Below are 22142 nucleotides of genomic sequence, written 5' to 3'. Positions count from 1 at the left end.
TCTAGCGTGTATAGTCATTTAAAGTATGAGTGTGGAAAGTCTCCAACGTTTTTGTGCACTTATTGCAATAAAAAATTTTATCGCCAAAAAGAGTTGAAGTTGCATATGGCTGTTCGACATTGCGTTGAAACAATTTAGAGACATGTACAATAATGATGTAACCTTATAAATGAATCACCTTTCGTGCAACAACTTTTAAAAATATATTTTTTTATATCGTTTCATAATAAATTGTGAAATGTTTTAGTTTAAAAATGAAGAATTATTCATAAATATATTATTTAAATAAAGTAAATTTTATTTTCTAATTATTTGTCATGTTTTTAAAAATAATTTAAGTTTTTTTTCTTGTAGTTTATTGTTTTATATTAATATTAATATTAATATTATATATTTTATATGAATACATTTTATAATTGTGAAATGTTTCTACCAAAAATAATCAAAGTTTTGTTTTTTTATATATTTTTAACCAAAATTTATATCTTCAAAAAAAAAAATTCTTTGTGAAATTGTAAAATCATGTAACAGGTAATGTTTTGAGAGGTACTTTCAGTGATTCTTTATGATTGAAATTTAGGAAATTTTTTTTTTTTTAATTTTATTTCATGATAAATATAATACTGGTTATAATTAATTAAATTTTAGCAACGGTATACAAAAGTGTAATTATGAATATATAACTTTCACATTAAAATAAAAATAACTTTATATTCACTAAAAATAATTTAATAGTGAATACAAATAATTTCTATTTAGTGTACCAAAGGCGTTAGTTTAATTCTATTGGCCAATTCTTGAAAGTACAGACTTATTATGTACATTTTATGAATACTCAATAATTTTGTATAATTATTTAATGAGGTTACCATATGAATTATTTATCATCTTTATTACAACGAAGGTGAACTAATGCTCAAAAAATGTTTTTTATTGAATTCAGTGTCATGTTAAACGTTTTCTAATATCATTTATTTATTTTTATTTATAGTTTTACTGTTAAAATAATTTTTTACTCGTCGTGATTTTAAACGTTTCGTGAGTTATGTTAAAATCACTGAAGAAATGCTTTTTGATTGCTTGTAGTTACTTAAGTTGATTAAGTCAATTAGAATAACAAAAATCTAATAGTGATTTCTTTTGCAGTTATTCATTGTAACAATAGCGCCAAAACAAAATATACGGGTGCAGACGCATTTAGCTGTGTGCAATGTGGTCGCACTTATCGGCATAAGAGTAACATGCTTACTCATTTAAAATATGAGTGCAAAAAAGAACCTCAGTTTATTTGTCAGTTCTGTGGCAGAGCGATTTATTATAGATCAAACTTCAAGAAACATATGATTGTTCGACATCAAATTCTCATTAGTTAAATTTTGAAGTATATTTTTTACTATAATAATAAGTGCATAATATTTAAATTTATGTAAATTAGTACTCAAGGATTTTTTTAAATTATAATTGTTTAAGAATTAATATATTTGTAAAAAATTAATACTGCTAAATTGTCATTTCTCTATTTTGTTGAACTATTGAATTATTAATTATTAAATAAAATTATAACATGTAATATTATAATTTTTATTTTACATGTTTATAGTAATTTATTGACCTTTTGCAGGTATACTTGCAAACTTGTCTATCAACAGGTTTATATGGAAAATGGTGCATTAGTTCTTTAAGATACTTGTCATAACATTTTACGAACTCTCGGCGATTTATCAAGAGTGTAATTTTGATATAAGTTTAAAAGTCATATTACAATATAATTCAATTATTTATAGTTTTAGTTTCGAAAAATATATTTATAATTAATATGATAAAATCATATTATTATAGGATATTATAAGATCATGGCGATCTTTAGATCTAAAGAACTTAAAAATTAACTTTTTCGTATTTATGGCCAGTTGAATCTCTGGGATATTAAACAATTGTTTTAGATAAAGTTTCGTGTAGTTATCTCAAAATATTGCTTAATTATATTTGGTAAAATTGTTTTTTTATTGTGAAACTATAATTATTGTAGTCTATTTTCAATAATTATTAGTTATGAACTATGTAAAAATATTTTGATGAATAAATTTAATGTAAAGTATGGAGCATTACTCTCAAATTGAATTTATATTGTAAAATTTGAAAATTTGTGTAAGATAAATAAGTAAATAGTTGGATCTTAAACTTAAAAAAAAGATTGTATATATTTATCATCAATTTCATCAACAGGCATGTTTTTGTGATGGCATTTAAAGTAGAAATTTTGTTTAGTAATAACAAAGTTGCTTTTTTAGTATTGCTAGTATTAATTAATAGATTATTCATTTATTTTTTTAAACGCTTATATTTTGTTTTTACATATTTACATGATTTTTGTAATTTGTAATTTAATATTTGATTCCTTTTCTAGAATTTTATTGAAATGTGTTTTGAAGCAATAGCTATGTTTTAAATACCGTTTTTTATACTAGAAAAAACTTTGATTGAATTATTCTAACCATATATTTTGTTGTGACATATGTTTAGCTTTGTGGGTTGGTCATGTTGAAAGAGCATTTAAGTGTCCCAACGAAAACTGTCATAGGAATTATAAGACGAAACCGGGTTTGTATAATCACTTAAAGTATGAATGCAACGTACCTCCAAGATTCCACTGCAATATTTGTAACAAAAACTTCAAACAACCAGGAAATTTCAAAATTCACATGAAATCGCTTCATCATGTGACAATAGTGTAGTTATTTTGTCTAATTGTATCATTGGAAAGTTTCAATGATTAATGTGTTATAAAAATATCGCCAAATAGATTTTTTATAAATGTGTGCATCTTTACTTTTTAATTTAACATTGCCGTGTATATCTTGTTATGCCATTAATTCTTTTCATCTAATGTATATTTTAAAAATAAGTTGATTTTTTTTTATAAAATCATTTATGTTTAATAATAATTAATGAGTAATAAAGAATTTTTAGTTAATATAAAATATGGAGTAATTTTTAAAGCTTACAGCGTTAGAATTTAAATAATATATGTATCAAACAATCCACTTCAATATGAATTGTTGATTGTGAACTTATAATATTTAAATTGAAAATAATCCAATTATAATCATATTTTATTTATTTATTTATTTTTAATTTTAATTTTAATTTTAATAATAATTTTTAATTTTTTTAAATTTAGGGTTGAAAATATGAAAGACATATATGTAATTTTAGTATGACATTTTTTCGTGTTTAGTAATATTTTGGATAGTATTTTATAAGGTAAATTATTATTAGGTCATCGCAGTTAAGATTTTTAACCATTTTTTCAGATTTTCTTCACCTACAGTAAGTAGAACATTAATATTTAAAAGCTTTATTTGTAGTTTCAATTGATATAATTTGCCTATTAAATTAATAGATAAATTGTTTTTTTTTGTACAATTTTATAAAGTAAATGCATGATTTGCGTAGTGTTTNTAGGGTACAATTTTATAAAGTAAATGCATGATTTGCGTAGTGTTTATTAATCATTATTTTTTTTATTTATTGATAAATAATTATAATTGTTTTTTACTAATTTGATTTGCTTTTTTTTAGCTATTCGTTTGCTGTATAATTCCAAATCTGGCCGAATGAACAAGTATCCTGGTCCGTCAGAGGATGGCTTCTATTATTGTTCAAATAAATGTGGAAAGAGATATAAATCAAAACAAGCCATCAGTGTACACATGAGATATGAATGCGGTGTTAAACCAAAGTTCTACTGTCAAGAATGCAATAAATATTTTAAGCAACCAGTCAGTTATAAGGCTCATAAAATGAACGTTCACAAATATTTATTTGATGGTTAATGTAATTTAAGATGTCTTTTATAAAATACTAAATTTGAATATTTCAATGTGTAATTTTCATTAAAAATATTTTAGATCTAAATTAAAGTAATCTCGTAGATTTTTGAACTCTTGAAAACTGTTTTAATCTAAACATAACGGTAACATAATTTTAATTTGAAGAGTATAGATTTGTATATTAATATATTCTTTAGCATACCTATGAAAGTATTATCTTGGAGAATAATTTACATTTTAAACAAGTATTGTTTCCTAAGCTAATTGTTTTTAATTTAGTATTTTATCATAGAAAATTTAATTACTTGTAAAGTAAAAGCTGTTTAAATAAGTACTTTAAATTAATTTATGTATAGCTGTTAACAATTTTTTGATAAATTATTAAAGCATTTTATATTGTATTATTTTTAAATTTACATCCTTAGAATTTTCATTATTAGATTTAGATTAAATTAAGTTTTCATGGCTTATTTTTTTTTCCTATTAAAGAGATATATATTTTTATATTATATGGGGACTTGTGTGACATTATTATTTACTAGTTCATTTTGAAAATATAGTGATTTATATTAAAATTAACACATCATATTACAATTAATTATACTTTATACGACCAAGTTGCAGTATCTTCATTATTTTTATTTACAATGTTGTCTCATATAGTTTTGTCTTTCTTTATTTTTTAACCCTCATTTCAGTGATATGCGAATTAATAAGAATCAGTTGGACTACTTTTTATAAAAATAATATTAATATTTGTTAAAATATCTGTATATTTTTACACACTTTACTTTACTAATAAGGACTTATAATACTCTAAAATAGTTAATATGTATTGATCGTTTTGATTATAGTGATTAAGTGGTTAGATATGTTAGATGAATTGATCAAAACTGTACCAACAGTCTGTCCAAACAATTGTGGGCGCAAATTTAGCGATCGTAGTAGGAGATATCACTTAAAGAGGCATCTACTTGAAGAATGTGGAGTGATACAATCATGTTCTTTGTGTAAAAAACAATTTGGCCACTACAAAAGCCTCAGATTTCATTTGGCATCAAAACATCAAATATTTATTTAAAATTGTATTGTGTAGTTAAACTTTACATAAAATGTTAAAAAAAAATGTTTTATTGTGAAATTGAATGATGTTAGTAAAAAAAGGTCCTAGTAACTTAATCTAACTTTTTTAGAAAACCTTAACTTATGATTGACTTTAGATTATATTTTTTTATATTTACATATATTACATTTAACAAAATATAATATGGTTTTAAAATAAATTACACGCGATGTACAATACTATTGAAATACTTTTTTTTAAATTATTTAACAAAAAAAATCAAGTTTTGACTCCTTATAAACTCTTATTTACTAAAAACGTCTAAATTTAGGTATTTTTCAAACTATGTCCAATATAAACTATATATATATATATCATACAGCTTATTATTACATTATATTTGTTCTGTTTATTTATAATTAATTTTTTTTCAAACCACAAACATATTTTTTTAAGTTTTTCGTCCGAGTTCTTATATTGTTTTCTACGTTTGCTAAAGTTGACAAGTACTATACATTTGTTAATGATAAAAAAACCAGTAGAATAAAAACTTTTTACATTTATTTTAAATGTAATCATCGCTATTATTAAATTATTTGAGGTGTTGGACATGTTTTAAAAAACTGAGAAAAACCAAGAAATTAACTTAATAGAACAAATTTTTAATTCCGATTTGTTGCTGTGTTCTTTTGTAAATTCAAATGTTATGTCACTTAAATGTTATTATATTAATATTTGATTTTTCTTTATAACAAATCTTGTATTTACATTAATATATTATTGTCATCATTTGAAAAATAAAGTGGATTTCTTAATTTTTTGTGTTCTCTTTTGAGCTATATTGCAAAGCTGGGAAAGTATTGTGTAGGTTTTTCATTAAAAAATATAGTTAAACTCTATCAATAAAATACTTTATGATTGCAATTTCATTAAAGCTTTATGTGTCAACTATAGGACATAATTTTAAATGTCAAAATGGTTGTGGAAGAATTTTTAAAGAATTGAATGTTATGATGTACCATATGAAAAAAAAATGCAGTAAAAGTTATTCGTGCAGTCTTTGTAATAAACAGTTTAGCCAGAGTGGAAATATGAAAAGACACATGCTGTCGTGTGCTAAAACACTTCCGAAGTTCCAATGTGATTTTTGTTTTAAGCGATTCCACCGTAAGGATAATTTTGCTACTCATCGAATAACGGTCCACAAGCAATTTTAAATATTCAAAAACTTCCAAAACAAAATTTTAAGACTTCGTTATTATTAAAAAATCTTAATTATTAAAATTGTGAATTATGTTTGTTGATGTAATAAATGTTTTTATGAATATTTTGGTAAATCATATGTTTAACTATTGTTATAAAAGACTTAAAGTTAGGAATAATTTAAAGTTATAAATAATGCGGATATAATCAACATAATATAACTATAAAATATTATCTTAAAAAAGGTATAAGTCATTGTTTTATATTTAATTAAACTATTTAATTGTGAAAGACTTTTATAATAGTTGCATTACTTTCTTATCAAAATTAAAGAATATGTGAATTTTAATTGTTTTTAGTTTTGTTTAATTCATAAACAATATAATAGAAGAGCAACCAAGGATTAAGACAATTATTTTATATACTACAGAAAGTTACTTTATGAGTTTATATTTTAAATTATTAATGTATTATAAAGACAATACATTTATAATATACTATTAAAATATTATTATAATATTGAAATGTAAAATAATTAAAAATGTTATGTCTGACGTGTTTTTCCTTTTTTTTTAGGATGTTGAACATTTGATATGATATAATAAAGTATTCGTAAGCTGGGAAAATGGTATATTATTTGAATACGTTTTCCTATTGGTAACTAAACTTTACGGATTTTTATATAGTTAAGGTTATATATTTAATACATATTTGGTTAATATGAACACCTAAATGATAATATTAATACTTGTTCATATAAGTATGAGTAAATTTATTCTGATATAATTTATATCAAGTTAGCGGTGAACTTTGTAGCATCAAGATAAAAATTAATAAATGAATTATTTTTATAATTAGTACACTTTTTTTTTTTTATTAATTTTAAAGTAGAAATTAATTTTTTTTTTCATGTAGAGTGTCATATTTTGTATATAGTTTAAATTGCTTATATGTCTAAAATTTAATTTTATTATTGATATATAACTAATAAGCTTGTTGTTATTTATTTTAGTGTATAGAAATGTACCAAAAATCATGAGAATTCCACAGAAACCACGCGAACATCAAATATTTATTTGTCCAAACTCGTGTGGACGGAAGTATAAGTCAAAACCTGCGTTATATACTCACTTAAAATTTGAATGTGGTGTAAAACCAAAATTTCAATGCGAATATTGTTTAAAATACTTCAAACAACCTGTTTCATTCAAAGCGCATATGTTAAACGTTCACAAAGTTTTAACTTATTAGTAACAGATTTTACTAATTTCTACATTTATTCTTATATTTAGATTGAAAAATACATTATAATTGTATCAAATATAATCAATTTAACATAATAAAATTTTTTCTAAAATTATTGAAATATTTATTGTTTATTTATTTGCTAAAATATAATTTTGATTTTTATAATTGATTATTATAACAAAGGAAATCTATCTTAAAGAGAAAGAAATTATTTCAACAGATTGAATTAAAAAAAGTAAATATATCAAGAATCAGAATGAGCTAAAAATAAAAACTCAAAGAAACTACAAATTCTAAGGTCATGTGAGTAAATTATTTAATTAATCAAATGAATAGATAATATTTTGATTGGCATATAGTAACGTTTTTATATGAAATATCCATTCAAAAATGCATGGTTATCATTTGCAATATCGTTTTGTTTGATTCTTAATAATTGGCTATGTATCATAAGTTGAATTTTTTTTAATGAAATGATTAATTTATGCCGTAATTTGTGATTAGTATATTAGTATCTTTAGAAAGGCTATTAATAGTTTACGTAGTCCATTTTTTTAGTATTTCATTTTTCTGTACAGGTTTTACATTTTATTTGCCGCCTCGACATCCTTGTAAAAAGTGTGGAAATTCATACAAGTACAAGGCAAACCTTCGCAGACATGAAACTTACGAGTGTGGCGTTGAAAAGATGTTTATATGCAATTTTTGTGGTCGAAAATTCCATCAAAAAGCCAATCTTAATAGACATTGTACATTATTACATGTTGTTAATAGTTTTAAATGAAATGACTATAGCTAAACTTATAACTTATAATGTTGTAGAAAATATATTTATTTATATTATGTATTCATTAAAATAATGTTATTAAAATTTTTTTGTTTTTTAATTGCTTATAAAACAATTTTATATGACTATTTAATTCGTAGGAATAAGTTGTGGTTTTAATTAGAATGAATAATAAGGTTTAAAAAATCAAGCTTTAATGATAAACACTTAATTCAAATTTTTAGTAAATCAAAAAATACTCATTAACTGGAATAATGCTAAAATTATATTTTTAGTGAAATTTTTAGTTTTGAATTTGTGATGAAATAACTAGTCATTTGTTGAAACATGCAATTTTATTTATTAATATAATTATTCAAAATTTGAATGTAATACTTTTGCATTTTAAAAGAATGATAATTTTATGCTTTATCAAAATAATTCTTAAATTGTTTTAAAATATTGGGGAATAGTGAGAACATTTATTCATAAAATATATTTATTTATTCATATATTTCATACTTATTAGTAATCAAGATTTTAAACGATAAATGATATTGATAACTTAATGAAAAAAATATGTGAGTGTATTCATATCATTGAAGAAATATAATATAATTATTTTAATTAAAGAGCGACCACCAGATCCCGTGTTAACACAAGTATTATGAGAAATAGAATCATTTTTAAATTTTAAATATATATTGAAATTTTTTCAGTTCAACAATATTTTATACAATAAACAAAATTCAAAAAGTTGTTCTATAACATGATGTTCTTGCTCAGGATTCAAATGTTGGAGATAACTATTTTATCATAAATTATTATAATAATATAATATATATTATTATTAATGGGTAGAAACGTTTGTTTTGGCGCACGAGGTCCCGGGTTCGATTCTCAGGGTGCCAACGAGATTTTTCTTGTGATTTTCTTATAGGTAGTATCTAGTATCTGGTGCAATCCGGCCATAATAGCCGTCCTGTCCATCATTGGCCTAGCCAAGAACAATCTTTGACTCCCTAGATTGTGAAAGAACCTACCTTCTGTATCATGTTAAGTTTGGGAAATAGACGGCTGTAAAAGTGATCATTTATTTTTATTTTATAATTTATATTATTATTATAATATAATGTAGGCTTGTCGGTATTTTATAAAATATATTTTATCGAGAGAGTCAACACCCGACTATTATATTAAACCAGAAACTTTGAAAAGAAAAGGTTCACGTACCTCATGTTTTCAGTTTATTTTTATGAATGAAATAATAACGAAACATAGTTTCAAACGTACAAAACCTAAATGTGATCGCATGGTACGACATTCAATGGCTATTATTCGATAATTATTTAAGTAAAACTTTTTCCATCTACTTAGTGTATTGTTTACTTTATTGGGTTAATATGAATATGACCCCTCTTAAGGCATTGCTTGTTGCACTCGATTATTGTTTGTTGGCCTGTTTTCTATATCCGCCATGTTTTGTCATTCAACAATAGAAGTGTATTACTGCTTTTCAGAGTATGATTAGCCAATGCTCTATGAAATTTTTGAAAAATTAAGTGTTTTAATTTTAATTTCAAATAATTGAGTGATGGAAAATTAGAGTTTCTACGGATTTATTAAGAACTAGGTATATTTATAAATTTATTTTCTTAAGAATAAACAGGGTAAGAGTCCAATATTGAAATTCATAATAAAATTTTATAATTAAGAACAAATAGTTGTTAAATATAAAATCTTTATTTACATTTTTAACATGTTATTTGTCGTTACAAAATTATACATTATATAAGTTATATAAACTGGTCATATTATTATGTTTCACTTTTTAAGAATACTATTTTAAGTTTATAAAAAAATTATATATACAATTTTTTATAACATGATTTTTTTTTATTAGATATAAAATATTTTTATTAATCAATATTGAGTAATTATACAATTTTATTTTCACACATAATTCTTGCACATGGAATTTAAAGAAAACTTTTTGATTTGTAAAATAAGTCCAACGTAGCTGTAAAAAAATGCATATAATATCTATTTCGAATTTAACGAGAATTTATACATTGTTTTTATGGATTTAAGCAAAAAATTTAATAGTTTTTACTCCAATTTTTGATTTGAAACATCTAATGCGGCGGGTCAAACCGGCTGTTGGTGTGGCGACGTGTGGGGACGTAGCGACGCGTCACCAAGCGATCCCCTCTTTCTTTCACTGCGTTGAGTTCGTATACCTGATGTCGTTATATCGTATATTACTACTTAATTATAGCTGTACCTAGGTTGCTTAAGGGGTCTGAATTCTCTGTGGTTAAAAAAGTAGTCTTTTTAACGTATCACATGCTATAGTGGGCACTTATTAAAGTGCGTAAAGACATGACCCCTCCTGGAAAATATATGATCTGCCTCTTTTTCTCGTATAGTTATAGCATATGTGTTGTTTACTTCAGAACATGTGTTTTATTTGAAAGTAATAACTGTAACAATAGAATATGAGTGACTGTGATAGTTTAGAACACATTTTGCCTCAAATAGAGAAAATAAAATTACATTATGTCACACAATCTGATCCCTATATACATGTTTTGCGGTGCAATGAATAATATAAGATTGGTGGTATATAGAGAGACATGATTACATTAATTGATGTTTGTAATTTTATGAAAAAGAAACATAATAATTAGACTGTGGAATTATATGATTTTATACATTTTGTGAATTTATTCCAACTATATTATCAGCCAGTACAAATTTTTATGTATTGACTGAAAAACTTAGAAATGTGTTTTTCACTCTGTTATAATTTTCGGGAGCACATAAGTGTGTGTATATTTTGTGTGTTATGAATATTTTTCATAAAAATTTGAACATAATGGATTTTTAGAAGTATTTTCAAGGGATTATGAGTTTGTATATATTTTTTGGGGGTTAGATGGATTTATCAAGGCCTGATTAAGGGGGAGGAGAATGCACCGAGTCCCATAAGCTTGAAAGATCCATCTTGAATTTTAATAACTTAGTCTTTATTAATAGCTAGTTTTTCAGGTTTTTTTGCTCATCAATGTTTTTACAAGAGCGATAATTTCCAACTCAAGGTACAGCTTAGAGCCCATATAGGCTTGAACAAACAAAGACTCGTAAAATTGATCATATTATATTAAAAATTAAAAAAGAAAATGTTAAATTAAAGTATAATTTCTGAATTTTATAATTACATAAGATACTTTTAAAAAAATTAAACAAAAATTTAAATATTTTTTTCACTTATTATAATTAAATGTGCTACTGCATTACAAAATTCCAGGAATTATAAATTTTGCCGTTATTTTCTTGTTTTGAGTAAATAACCTGGTTGAACTGTTATTTATGTATTAATTTGTATGTTCGTTAACACATACTCAATACTAACTGAATGGATTATGAACCCATCAATAAGGTAAAAGTGTGTATTTATTTTTATTTTTATTTTAGTTGTATACTCATTGTATACTCAAATAAAATTAAAATAATAATATTAATACTTAATTTGTATCTTTAGTTTGTCTAGCAAAAAAAAAAATTCATACTTTTACTCCAGATTACTCTAATTTTAAGATGTACGAATCCAATAGAAAATGTATAAGTTTGATAGTATTTTAGTAATGTTTAATTTATTTTATTAACATTTATCTCTCCTAGTATGTTTATTTTTTCAGAACTCTAACGATCACCTTAGTTTTTAAAGTATCAATAACAGAATATTATTGTATGAAAATCACATTGGACATCATAGAGCAATTTTTTAAGAAAAGTCTATGAATTTAGAATCAGTGCGTGAAAGATACAAAAATACATATTGTATTAAGTTTTTATTTTTGTTTATTTAGATATTATGCCGACACATTTTCAAGAATAATTTGGTAGCACTAAGGAAGCAGCAGTTAAAACAGCAGAAAATGACTAAAGCTGGACAAATGATTATTCCAAAATCATTTTATTACCAACTGATAATAATTGTAAATACTAGATAATTTTTTCATTTTCATATTTGTACTTCACTGACAAATTTTAATAAAAAGGCCAATGTTTTTAAAAAGTTATTATTACTATAAATGTTAACATAGATCAAGTGAGAATAGTAAATATGTGTTATTATCCTTACGAGTATTCAATATTGCCAAAATACTTATTAATTATTTATTTTTGTTGCGATGTTATAGTGTACAGTCTAAATCATATATAATATTATAATTTTCTAACAACTAGTTAATGTTCTGTGGTACCCGCAGTGATTATTTTTATTTGTAAGAATTACGATTTTCATCACTTCGCTTTCTGGTAAGTCCACAATAGTTGTAAGAAAATATGACAGCTTCTCGGTTTATTACCTTTTTGATTATATAATAAATAATTTTTTATGTATTTTAACATTAATTGCTTTAGCAAACTGTAGTAACAATATTTATTGTGTGTTTCTTTTTCGCCATTCTACACATTTATTTAAACTCATCACAAGTTTAATCGAAAAAATAATAATAATTTATCAACATTTTGCTTGAAAAAAATAGTTAATAGCTTTGATAGCGCTTTAAATATTCATTAAATGTTGTGCGTGATCTCGTTTTTGATTATTTTTATTAATGAATTTATTTTTTTTTTTTTTAGATGAATACCTTGATAGGTTCGTTTGTCCAAATCTTTGTGGACGTAGTTATAAAAGAAAAATTCATCTCAAAAGACACGTAACACTTGAGTGTGGAGTTTGGCCGAAGTTCGAATGTAACGTTTGCTATAAACGTTTTACGCGAAAAGAAGGTTTATCTAGTCATGTGAAAAAAACTATGCATCATTTTCCAAACGGATGGTTGTAGTAATGAAGTACTTTTCTTAATATCTCTTCAAATTGTTTTTTTGTATATATTGTAGTCATTTTTATGTAATGGAAAATTCATATGTTCAATGATATTTATTAATTGTTATTTGTCTATTTTAGTTTAAGACGTGTATAAACTTTAAATAGTATATTGTGTTAATATTAAATATAACACAATACAGACAAAAATTGATATTTTTAATTATTACGTTTCTTGTACAATTCTCTATAACTATCGTTTGAAACATTCTTGTAAAATTTACTTAAATCAATTAAATTAATAGAATTATTGTTTTTGTTTAATACATTTTCCTCTATTTTGTTTGTTTTATCACCAAATTTGTGTTTGGTTCTTATATAATAATGTTGCTACTTGTAATTGCATATGAAATGTTTTTATGTAAATATATCTCTACGTGGGATTTATTAAATGTTCATATACTGGTATAACTAATATGTACGAATAATTATATTTGGTTGATGATTATTATTTTAATATCTATGTTTATTGTATACCTATTAAATGACTTAGTCAAATCCGAGCTCACTATTTGTCCAAATAAATTAGGTCGTCACTTTTGTGATTTTAGTCGAAATGTTAAGTTAAAGAAACTCAACACCAAAGTAAATATGTGGTAAACAAATTTCAAGTTTTTGGAAAAGACGAAGTTGGTCTCAAAATCATTCTATTCATTACAATAATTTCCATTACCAAAATTGTTTTGAAATAAATAAGTTTGTGACAAATAAAAAAAAAATGATTCTTTATTTATAACGATTATTCTACCTTACTTAACCTTTTTTGATTATGTTATTAATTAATTTTATCGTTTATTGTTAAAGTATGTTGAAGGTTTATGTTATTTAATCAATACCATTAAGTTTAATCTTTTTATTTATTATGTATCACAACGAAAAAAAGCTTTAGTTTATGATATTTTGAAGTTAATTTTCTATTGTAAATATTATATGAATAAATAATATTACTCACATAAAATATGTTATCTGATAATTAATTTTCAACATTTCACATTTTTATAAACTATGGAGTAATTTTTTTACTATAACTAAATTAATAGTAATTATTTTCTATTGATTTGATTTTAAATGAGTTGTATTAACAGATATTTTCAGTACATTAAATGCAGATTGATTCTTTTTACGTTAGCCAAAAATTGAAGTGAGAAATTCCCATTTATATTTTTGGCTAGAGTTAAAAATAGCACTCTGTATACCTTAATATAAATAATTTATAAGGTAATAATGTGAAATGTCCATTCAGTTTTTATTATTACTACAATTCTTATCTAGTGAATATTTATATTTTGTTCATGCTGTAACTAACCAATTTTTTTTTCAACAGGACGCGATGTGGTTGAGAGGGCGTGTCATAATTGACGCGGCAGATGATTCAACGTCCGGTCAAACACGAGGAGGAGGTATTTAAAAACCAGTTTTTGTGGAATACTTGTATACAAATACTCAATGTTTTATATATTTTAAGAAAATGAGATATACTGAAGCTTCATTAAATAATAAGACTTTCTCATTAATGATTAAACAATTCGTATAAATTGTTCCAACTAAAAATGCATTTACAACAGTATAAATTATGTTATTGATATGGTTAAATAAAGTTAATTTTTACATAAAATGAATTTTTTTTTAATTGGCATGTTTTTAATCAATGCTCATTTAAGAGTTTTATTAGACTGCTTTGTCGTAATTTATCTTAAAGCTTGAGGTAATAATATGAATTTGATATTTTAAGGTAAAAGATGGGAATGTCCCAGGAACTGTGGCCGGAGCTACAAAAATAAAAAACACCTGCAAAGGCACATGTGTGAGTGTGGAGTGCCGCCTCAGTTTAAATGTGATAAATGTGAAAAAACATTTAAACGCAAAGACCATATGAAAAAGCACGTTAAATGTTGTGCAGAAGGCTCTAATACTTTTACATGTGCGATTTGCTTGCGAAAATTTGGATACAAATCCAACTGGAGAAATCACATGATATTTAAACATAGTTTAACTGAAGAATGGTTGGTCGGTGCAGGAAATTACTTGGAGACAAATCTAATAACAGGTCCGCCATTCACAGGAGATTTATGATTGTTACAAACTCCTTATTTTTAAACATATTGATACAAGTTATCACTATGATTGAAAATAAGAATTATTTGAACGCTGTCTAGTAAAACAATTTAAACAAAACTTTTATTTTATTATTTAATGTTTTTTATTTTAAAATTTAAATAAAATCATATTTATTTCCAATATTATATTGTTGAATTTGATTTGATCTATAGAACAAGTTGTTAAAAATTTTTTTAGTAGTTTAAGGATGTGACCATTTTTTTTTTTTAATATTAAGTAGTACTTACGTTATTTCTTTTACATGTATATAATACAAAAATATCATTGACTTAATATTTCAGTGATTACGTATACCTTAGTATAATTTTAAATAAATCTTTAGGTAGTAAATTGATTATAGTTATTTGTTATCTTCTATTTAATCAGTAATTGTTAATTGATAATTGTATGTCCATAATTACTATTGAAAAATATTTTTTCTTTTGAAAATGACTATTTACATTTTTTATTCTGTTTAATGTTTAATTATGTAGTTTAATTAATTAAAACTATTTAAGGTACTAGTTGGAAGTTAATTGTATTTTTAGTTTTCTCAGTCTTAAATTTATTAAATGTATATACATTCCATAATATATACTTTTCAAATAGAGTGCAAATGAAAATAATGTTTAATTGATTAACCATTTATTAATATAATTAATGTAATAAAAATTTTAGTTAGCAGGCTGTATCTTTATTATTTTAGGCACTTAATATAATATACCATTGTATGTATTCTAGCACTTATTGTATTATGAATAAACTAGTAAATGATTATAAGTACGTAAATAAAGAATTACATAATTTACAAAATTTTAACTTTTCAAATAAAATATTATTAATTAAAGTGCTATGAAATAAATTACATCATATACTTTAGTATATGATTTAGTATATACTTAGTGAATAAATAAAAAATTGTTATTCTACTGCTTATGTGTTAATATGTATTCTAAGTTCCTAATACATAAGATAATGATGAATATTTTTCAAATCCTATTAGAATTTTTTTATTTTACATTTTGTGATCTAAATTTATTTGTTACTTATTTATTGAACTATGTTGTCTTGATGATACAATGTAATATATCTTATCAAACCTGCATCGAAGGTGAAGTAGAGGATACAATTTTTCCGTCTCTGAATCTTAATATCCTCTTAAAAATATTCAAATGATAAAGTTATTTTTAAAGATTCTGTGAGTATTTTTATTTAAAAAGGTTATTTGACTTTCTAGTTTAACTGGTTAATCCAAGTAAAAGACATTATAGCTAGTGTGATTTTAAGATTTTAAATTAAAATTTTTATAGATGTCTGTTTTGTTAAATTCTGCTGTTAATCTCTGATTGTCTGTTAGATTTAAGTAATAATCGTGTACCTTTTTTTAGGCGCTAACGGAAGATTTTATTGTTCGAACCAGTGCGGAAGAAACTATAAGCGTAAAAAAGACATGACTAGACATTTGCACAAAGAATGTGGGGTAGAGCATACATATGTGTGTAATGTTTGTCTAAGGAAATTTCCTTATAGATGGCAAGTCAAAGTTCACATGGGAACTGTTCACAAGTTAATTATAATGGATAACTAAGCGTAGTTTTAAATTAAATTTTATTAATTATATTCCTCTTGGACAAATTCTGTTTTTCCGCCATAAATTATCATTTTTATTTGTTTAATTAAATATATTCCAATAATTAGTTTATATTACAAACTGTGAACTAATTAACTTTTAATTTTTTTAATTTTTCTGTGAATTTAAAACATTTAATTACTCATGGCATACGTTTTTCAAAATTGTGAAAGTAGCCGTGTATATCGGTGTATAATTCATATAGTGAAGTGTTTTTATGTGAATAAACATGAATATGTAACAACTCATATGTATCGTGAGATTAAAAAAAATTGTTATTTATTATAATATAGTTTTTTGGTTAGGTTTTTTTTTTTATTATTGTTGTTTTTTGATCATTTTCGTTGTATATACTATTTGGTTAACCAATAATTTCAAGGTACTTGAACAACATAAAAATATTTTCTCGTCCTAGTATATAGGAAAGAGGTGGCTTACCACGGCACTTCGTGATGCTCGGACCCCCACGACCTCAGTTACATTCGTTAGCCGTCACCTTTTTAAGGGTATATGGTAGTTGATTGACCAAATTGTGTCATATAACACGGTACAATGTTCAGTAAGTGCCGACGACCTACTGCAATTATACGTTGAGTCTTTTTTACGTCGTTCGAGTGACGGTGTCGAGGATGTACACCACCGAATCCGGACGTGTCGCACGACGAACGATACCACACCAGTACACCGTGTCCTTTAACGCTGCTAACTTTGACGTCCGATGACCATGCCGGACACTGCACCGCCTATGCCAGCGAAAGTGCCGCGATATTATGCGAAAATTATTAGTAATTGCGTTTGGTTTTTTTTTTTAAAAAATAATCTATTATTCATATATAATAAACGATCCATGGGTCTCTACCATCTAAACTAGTGTCGACTACATCATTGCGACGTAAGTCGTGTCAGGACAAAACTGCCGCATCGACATATCTCAATAACTATGTACGAGTTACGCCATCTAGTGCCTAAGCATCATAGGCCAACACGCATACCCTTTTCCATGCACAGCGTCAGTTAGTTCATAGTGTTGACGGAGGAGCGTTGCGTCTTAAAAATCTTTTTCTTTATTTCTTATAATTTTTTGGGAATTTTCGATAAGAGATAAGTCTTACTGCATTTACGTTGTAACACATTGAATAAAAATATTTTTGATACTAAAATATAGTAAATTTAATATCCCAAATTATTCTAAACACACGATTTACTTATTTAACGTATTTTTTGGATAATAAAATTGAATTTGACAATTCTGGGCACGGGGGTATTATTGGACATGCGAAGTTGTAAACTAAATGAATGATGTAATTTCATTTTTAATTTTTTGCTAACGTCCGTCCCTGTCACTCAAACGGAGAAAAACGATTTTGAACATTTAAACTAGACTAAATAACCATTTTTATTTTTCGCATCTTCTTATATTTCTTGATATAGAAAACAGTCAGAGCTCCTTATTTTCTCGCACTAGTCAAAATTGCATTCTTATTTCTTTTATCATATGGTCACTCACCGAATTTTACCAAAATTTCTATCGAAACTGTTTTATCAGATCAGGTTGACAATACCGTGCTTCTTATTTTTTTTAGATTTTTAAATAATTACTTTCTGTTAAATTTTCTAAATATTTTGTCATGTAGCCAATTAAATCAAACCTTGTCCTTATTATAGGCTCGGTGTTATCCAACACTTCCTTAATATTAATTGAAGATATTAGTGGCATACATGCATGAACATTATTGATGATTTAATTATAATAACGCCAAAATTAACATATTCAAAACATTTTTGGTCTCGCGTTTATAACTTATTTTTGGTAAATGGCAAATTTGTTTATTAGACTTGTAAATACTAAGAGATATTGGTCTTAGCTTATTGGTGTGATCTAAAATAAATGTCTATAAATACCTAGATGATACTTATCATCACATTTAAATGACGTCAACTAAAACCTTAACTGTTCGTTAAATGTTTTATTATCAATTGGCTTCATACAAAAAAGGTAACTTTATTTTTGGTTTATTGAATACGATTTGCTGAAAAAAATCTACACACATAATTTGGTGTCACGACAGATAATTTTATAATTTGTTTATTGATTTCAATAGTATACAAACAATTTCATTGTTCGAACGGGTGCGGTCGAAGTTATAAACGACGAAGTGCTGTAGTTAATCACATGAGAGATGAGTGCGGTGTCGAACCCAAGTACTCGTGTGAAATATGTGGTAAACTATTCACCCAACGCGGTAACATGAAGACGCATATGTTGTCGTGCGCCAACGTCCAGCCGGATTTTCAATGTGAACTTTGTCCAAAAATGTTTCGCCGTAAAGATGGATATGCATACCACAAAGCAACAGCTCATAATATTTTAATAACTTAAAATCGCAATATTATTTGCCGAATTTCATTTTATGTTAATTTGCTATAAAAATTAAATATTCTTTTGTTTTTTGAGATTATTTTCTTCTCTTATTATACTTTGAATTATAGATAAAACCAAAGTTCATTAGGTCTCAATGAAGACCTTTTATATTCTACAGTTGACGTTTTCTTTGAATTTTGAACTAATTAAATTTCGTATACATTAATATACATTGTGTTAATGTCAATTAGTTGTTTTTCTTATCAAAAAAGTTACAAGTAAATTTATATACAAGTTATTTATAATATTTCTTTTGTTATTTGTGAATAACTTGAGCAATTTTACTACCTATTCGCTGATATAGTTTTGCTGTCAATGTATTGCTAATTTAATTTAGTTATTTACACACACACACACACACACACACACGCACACACACACACACATATATATATATGTATATAAAATATACAAATGTGCATTTATATCTGCGAGTAGAAATATTTCGTTTATTATGTCTCCCGAATATTAGTGAAAATTGATTTGTGCCCATTTTCGTTAGAAACGTCCATGTTAGCTTACAAATAAATTATATTATTCTAAAAATATTTATTCAAAAAGAATTACCGTATACATTTTTTTAAATAGAATCCATATTGTATAGCTGCTTGAAAAATTGTGGTCGAAGATTCAGAAAGCAAAATTCTATGCAAAAACACATGATGTATGAGTGTGGCGTATTTCCTAGATTCGCGTGTAGTATTTGTTTTAGAATATTCAGCCGTCTTGGAAATATGAAGAGACATATGGTTTTATGTACAAAAACTGCACCTGAATTTCAATGTGATCTATGTAACAGAATATTTCATCGTAAAGATAATTTGGCTACTCATAGAGTTTTGGTTCATAAAGTTTTGTAAACTGAAAATAATATACAAGACTGATCATTTTATAAGAAGTCTAATCATTTATAACATACATTTTTTTCTCATAAAATATCATGAATTTTATCAAGCTCCATTTTCAATTAATATAAGTAAACTTATTTGTCTTTATTTAATATCATTCTTTGTTATATTACCTAGAAATTTTTACTAGACATATGTGTAAGGAAAATAATTTTTTTGTTTAATTTTTAAATATACATAGAAAGTTTATCTCAATGATTGTTATGTACATATTTCATTTTACAGTATTGCTTGCTGAGATTTAATAGAATATTAATTAGTTGACTAATTAAAAATTGGCTAAAATTGTATTCTTGATAACTGTAGTTCTCATTAGATGTTTTTATGTTAACAGCACAAAAGGAAATGTATGATCTTCATGACAGATATGTTCGCAACAACAGTCATAAAAACATCAAATATGGTATACTGAAGTATTCTTGTACAGTTTGTTAAAAACTTTTTAGTAGAAATAATAATATGAAAAGACATGCTTTTATGCCCAAAAACTGTACCTGAATTGCAATGCGATTTATGTAACAAAATATTTCACCGCAAAGATAATTTGGCTAGTCATAGAATTTTGGTTTATAAAGTTTTGCAAACTAAAATTACTAAACAAGAAAGATCATTTTATAAGATAAAAAATTAAGATTTGCATTAATATTAGTACTGGATTTTTACTTCTATTTATTTTACATTAGAAGATTTGATGAGGTTGGGTTTTTATGTATTATTTTTATTATATTAAACAATTTCATGTAGTTTAGTTTTTTATTTATAATAATTCATAAAAAAATTTTCCTCTCTCTACTAATATTATTTAAAATGGGCATATAAGTATATTTTTATTTTTAACGACATTCCTTTTTGACATTATAAAATTAGGTTTTAAATGATTTTAATAAATCTTAAATATTTTCTTTAATATGATTGTGTAAAATGAAGATTTTGATTGACGTTATTGAATTAAATTTGACCTATCTTATACACACATATTCATGCTAAATATTTTAACTTATTTTATTCATTTGAAATGGAATTTCTTCTAAATAATTTAAAATGTAAATTTATAGTTATATAACTGGATATATTTTTATTTAAAAGAAGTTGCAGCTGAAATAGTTTTTTGGTCAGTATTAGTACGTGTAAGACAGAAGCAGCTTACGTTATCACTTGGTCTAACAATAATGTCCAATGATGTATTTTACTCATCGATTTTTTTTGTTTTCAGATGACATAAAATTTATCGTTACTAAAATCATTGGCCCGTAAGGTATAATGTTTTATTAGCATAAAACGTATGTATAATATACATATATTTTATGTTTTATATAGAAGCTCTAATGCTAGACAACCAAGGGTTTTTAAATGAGAGAGACATAAAAATTCGGACTTTTGAATCACACAATGATTGATAAGCGTTCATTGGACACTTTTACTTGCCATTTAAGTAAACACTGTCCACTTTGATATTTCTTTGGAAAATTATTAATTGTATGAATACTAAACACGGTCTAAATGGCGTTTTTTCGACTTTATGTCCTATGGATAATCATATTTTGGGTTATATATGAAATTTATGCATCTCAGAAATCAGTTGAATTGAATAAAAGTCTAATGTGTTTGTGTACTTGTGTCAAATATTTTATTGTTGACGTTGTATCAATAATGAATTTATTGCTGTATGTTTAAAAATTATATATTTTTTATCTTGTTAAATTGTTATAAAATTTTTAGATTGTAAGATAAATTTGTTTTTAACTTAATTTTTAAATTTTATTTCATTTCTTAAATATAAACAGTACTGCTTTTTGTAAATATTCTTCTTTTTTGCATGGAACTATTTTCTAGTTCAATTTTCCTAATTATAATAATTAATTTTAGTTTTAATTTTTTTTTAGAACGCAATTTTGTTTGCCCTAACTGTTATCGAGTTTACACTTACAGTCGAGGATTAGCGAGACACATCAAGTACGAGTGTGGTGTTGAATGGAAGTTCCCCTGTGGCACGTGCAACAGACCATTTAAACGAAAGGAACATCTCAGAAAGCACATGTTCAATATACATAAACAACTTTTGTCATAACGTTTCT

At 24.9% G+C, this 22142-nt stretch overlaps 3 protein-coding genes and 2 long non-coding RNA genes across 9 annotated transcripts in view; 4 read left to right on the top strand and 1 right to left on the bottom strand.

The window, feature by feature from the left end:
* Window positions 1–22142, bottom strand: part of LOC126902674 (uncharacterized) — a 236250-nt gene that overhangs the window by 187514 nt on the left and 26594 nt on the right. The window lies entirely within an intron of this gene.
* On the top strand, window positions 596–1578 carry LOC126902687 (uncharacterized). Its single transcript, XR_007703301.1, has 2 exons — window positions 596–1082; window positions 1147–1578. It is a non-coding gene; the product is annotated as an uncharacterized LOC126902687 (long non-coding RNA).
* Window positions 2481–5809, top strand: LOC126902684 (zinc finger protein 774-like; the record flags this gene model as incomplete). The annotated part of the gene is made up of 2 exons (XM_050680251.1): window positions 2481–2628; window positions 3583–5809. Coding segments are annotated over 2 exons (402 nt in total), but the record flags the coding sequence as incomplete, so codon positions are not given.
* On the top strand, window positions 8973–15920 carry LOC126902678 (zinc finger and BTB domain-containing protein 41-like). 5 transcript variants are annotated; one of them, XM_050680243.1, is made up of 5 exons: window positions 8973–9746; window positions 11815–11928; window positions 11986–12114; window positions 14335–14410; window positions 14743–15920. In XM_050680243.1, exons 2-5 carry the CDS (start codon window positions 11914–11916, stop codon window positions 15081–15083), a joined length of 561 nt encoding a protein of 186 aa, XP_050536200.1. In that variant the 5' UTR covers window positions 8973–9746; window positions 11815–11913; the 3' UTR covers window positions 15084–15920. The 5 variants fall into 5 exon arrangements, with proteins under 5 accessions (XP_050536200.1, XP_050536203.1, XP_050536199.1 ...); XM_050680246.1 differs by lacking the exon at window positions 11815–11928 and having other exon boundaries at window positions 8978–9746; XM_050680242.1 differs by lacking the exon at window positions 8973–9746 and having other exon boundaries at window positions 10051–11928.
* Window positions 20996–22070, top strand: LOC126902692 (uncharacterized). The gene is made up of 3 exons (XR_007703306.1): window positions 20996–21322; window positions 21385–21731; window positions 21951–22070. It is a non-coding gene; the product is annotated as an uncharacterized LOC126902692 (long non-coding RNA).

This window comes from Daktulosphaira vitifoliae, unplaced genomic scaffold, assembly GCF_025091365.1.
Source record: "Daktulosphaira vitifoliae isolate Bord-2020 unplaced genomic scaffold, ASM2509136v1 Scaffold_3, whole genome shotgun sequence".
Lineage (NCBI taxonomy): Eukaryota > Metazoa > Arthropoda > Insecta > Hemiptera > Phylloxeridae > Daktulosphaira > Daktulosphaira vitifoliae.
The sequence above is the reverse complement of the archived record's forward strand: the minus strand, read 5'-3'. Positions and strand labels throughout refer to the sequence as shown.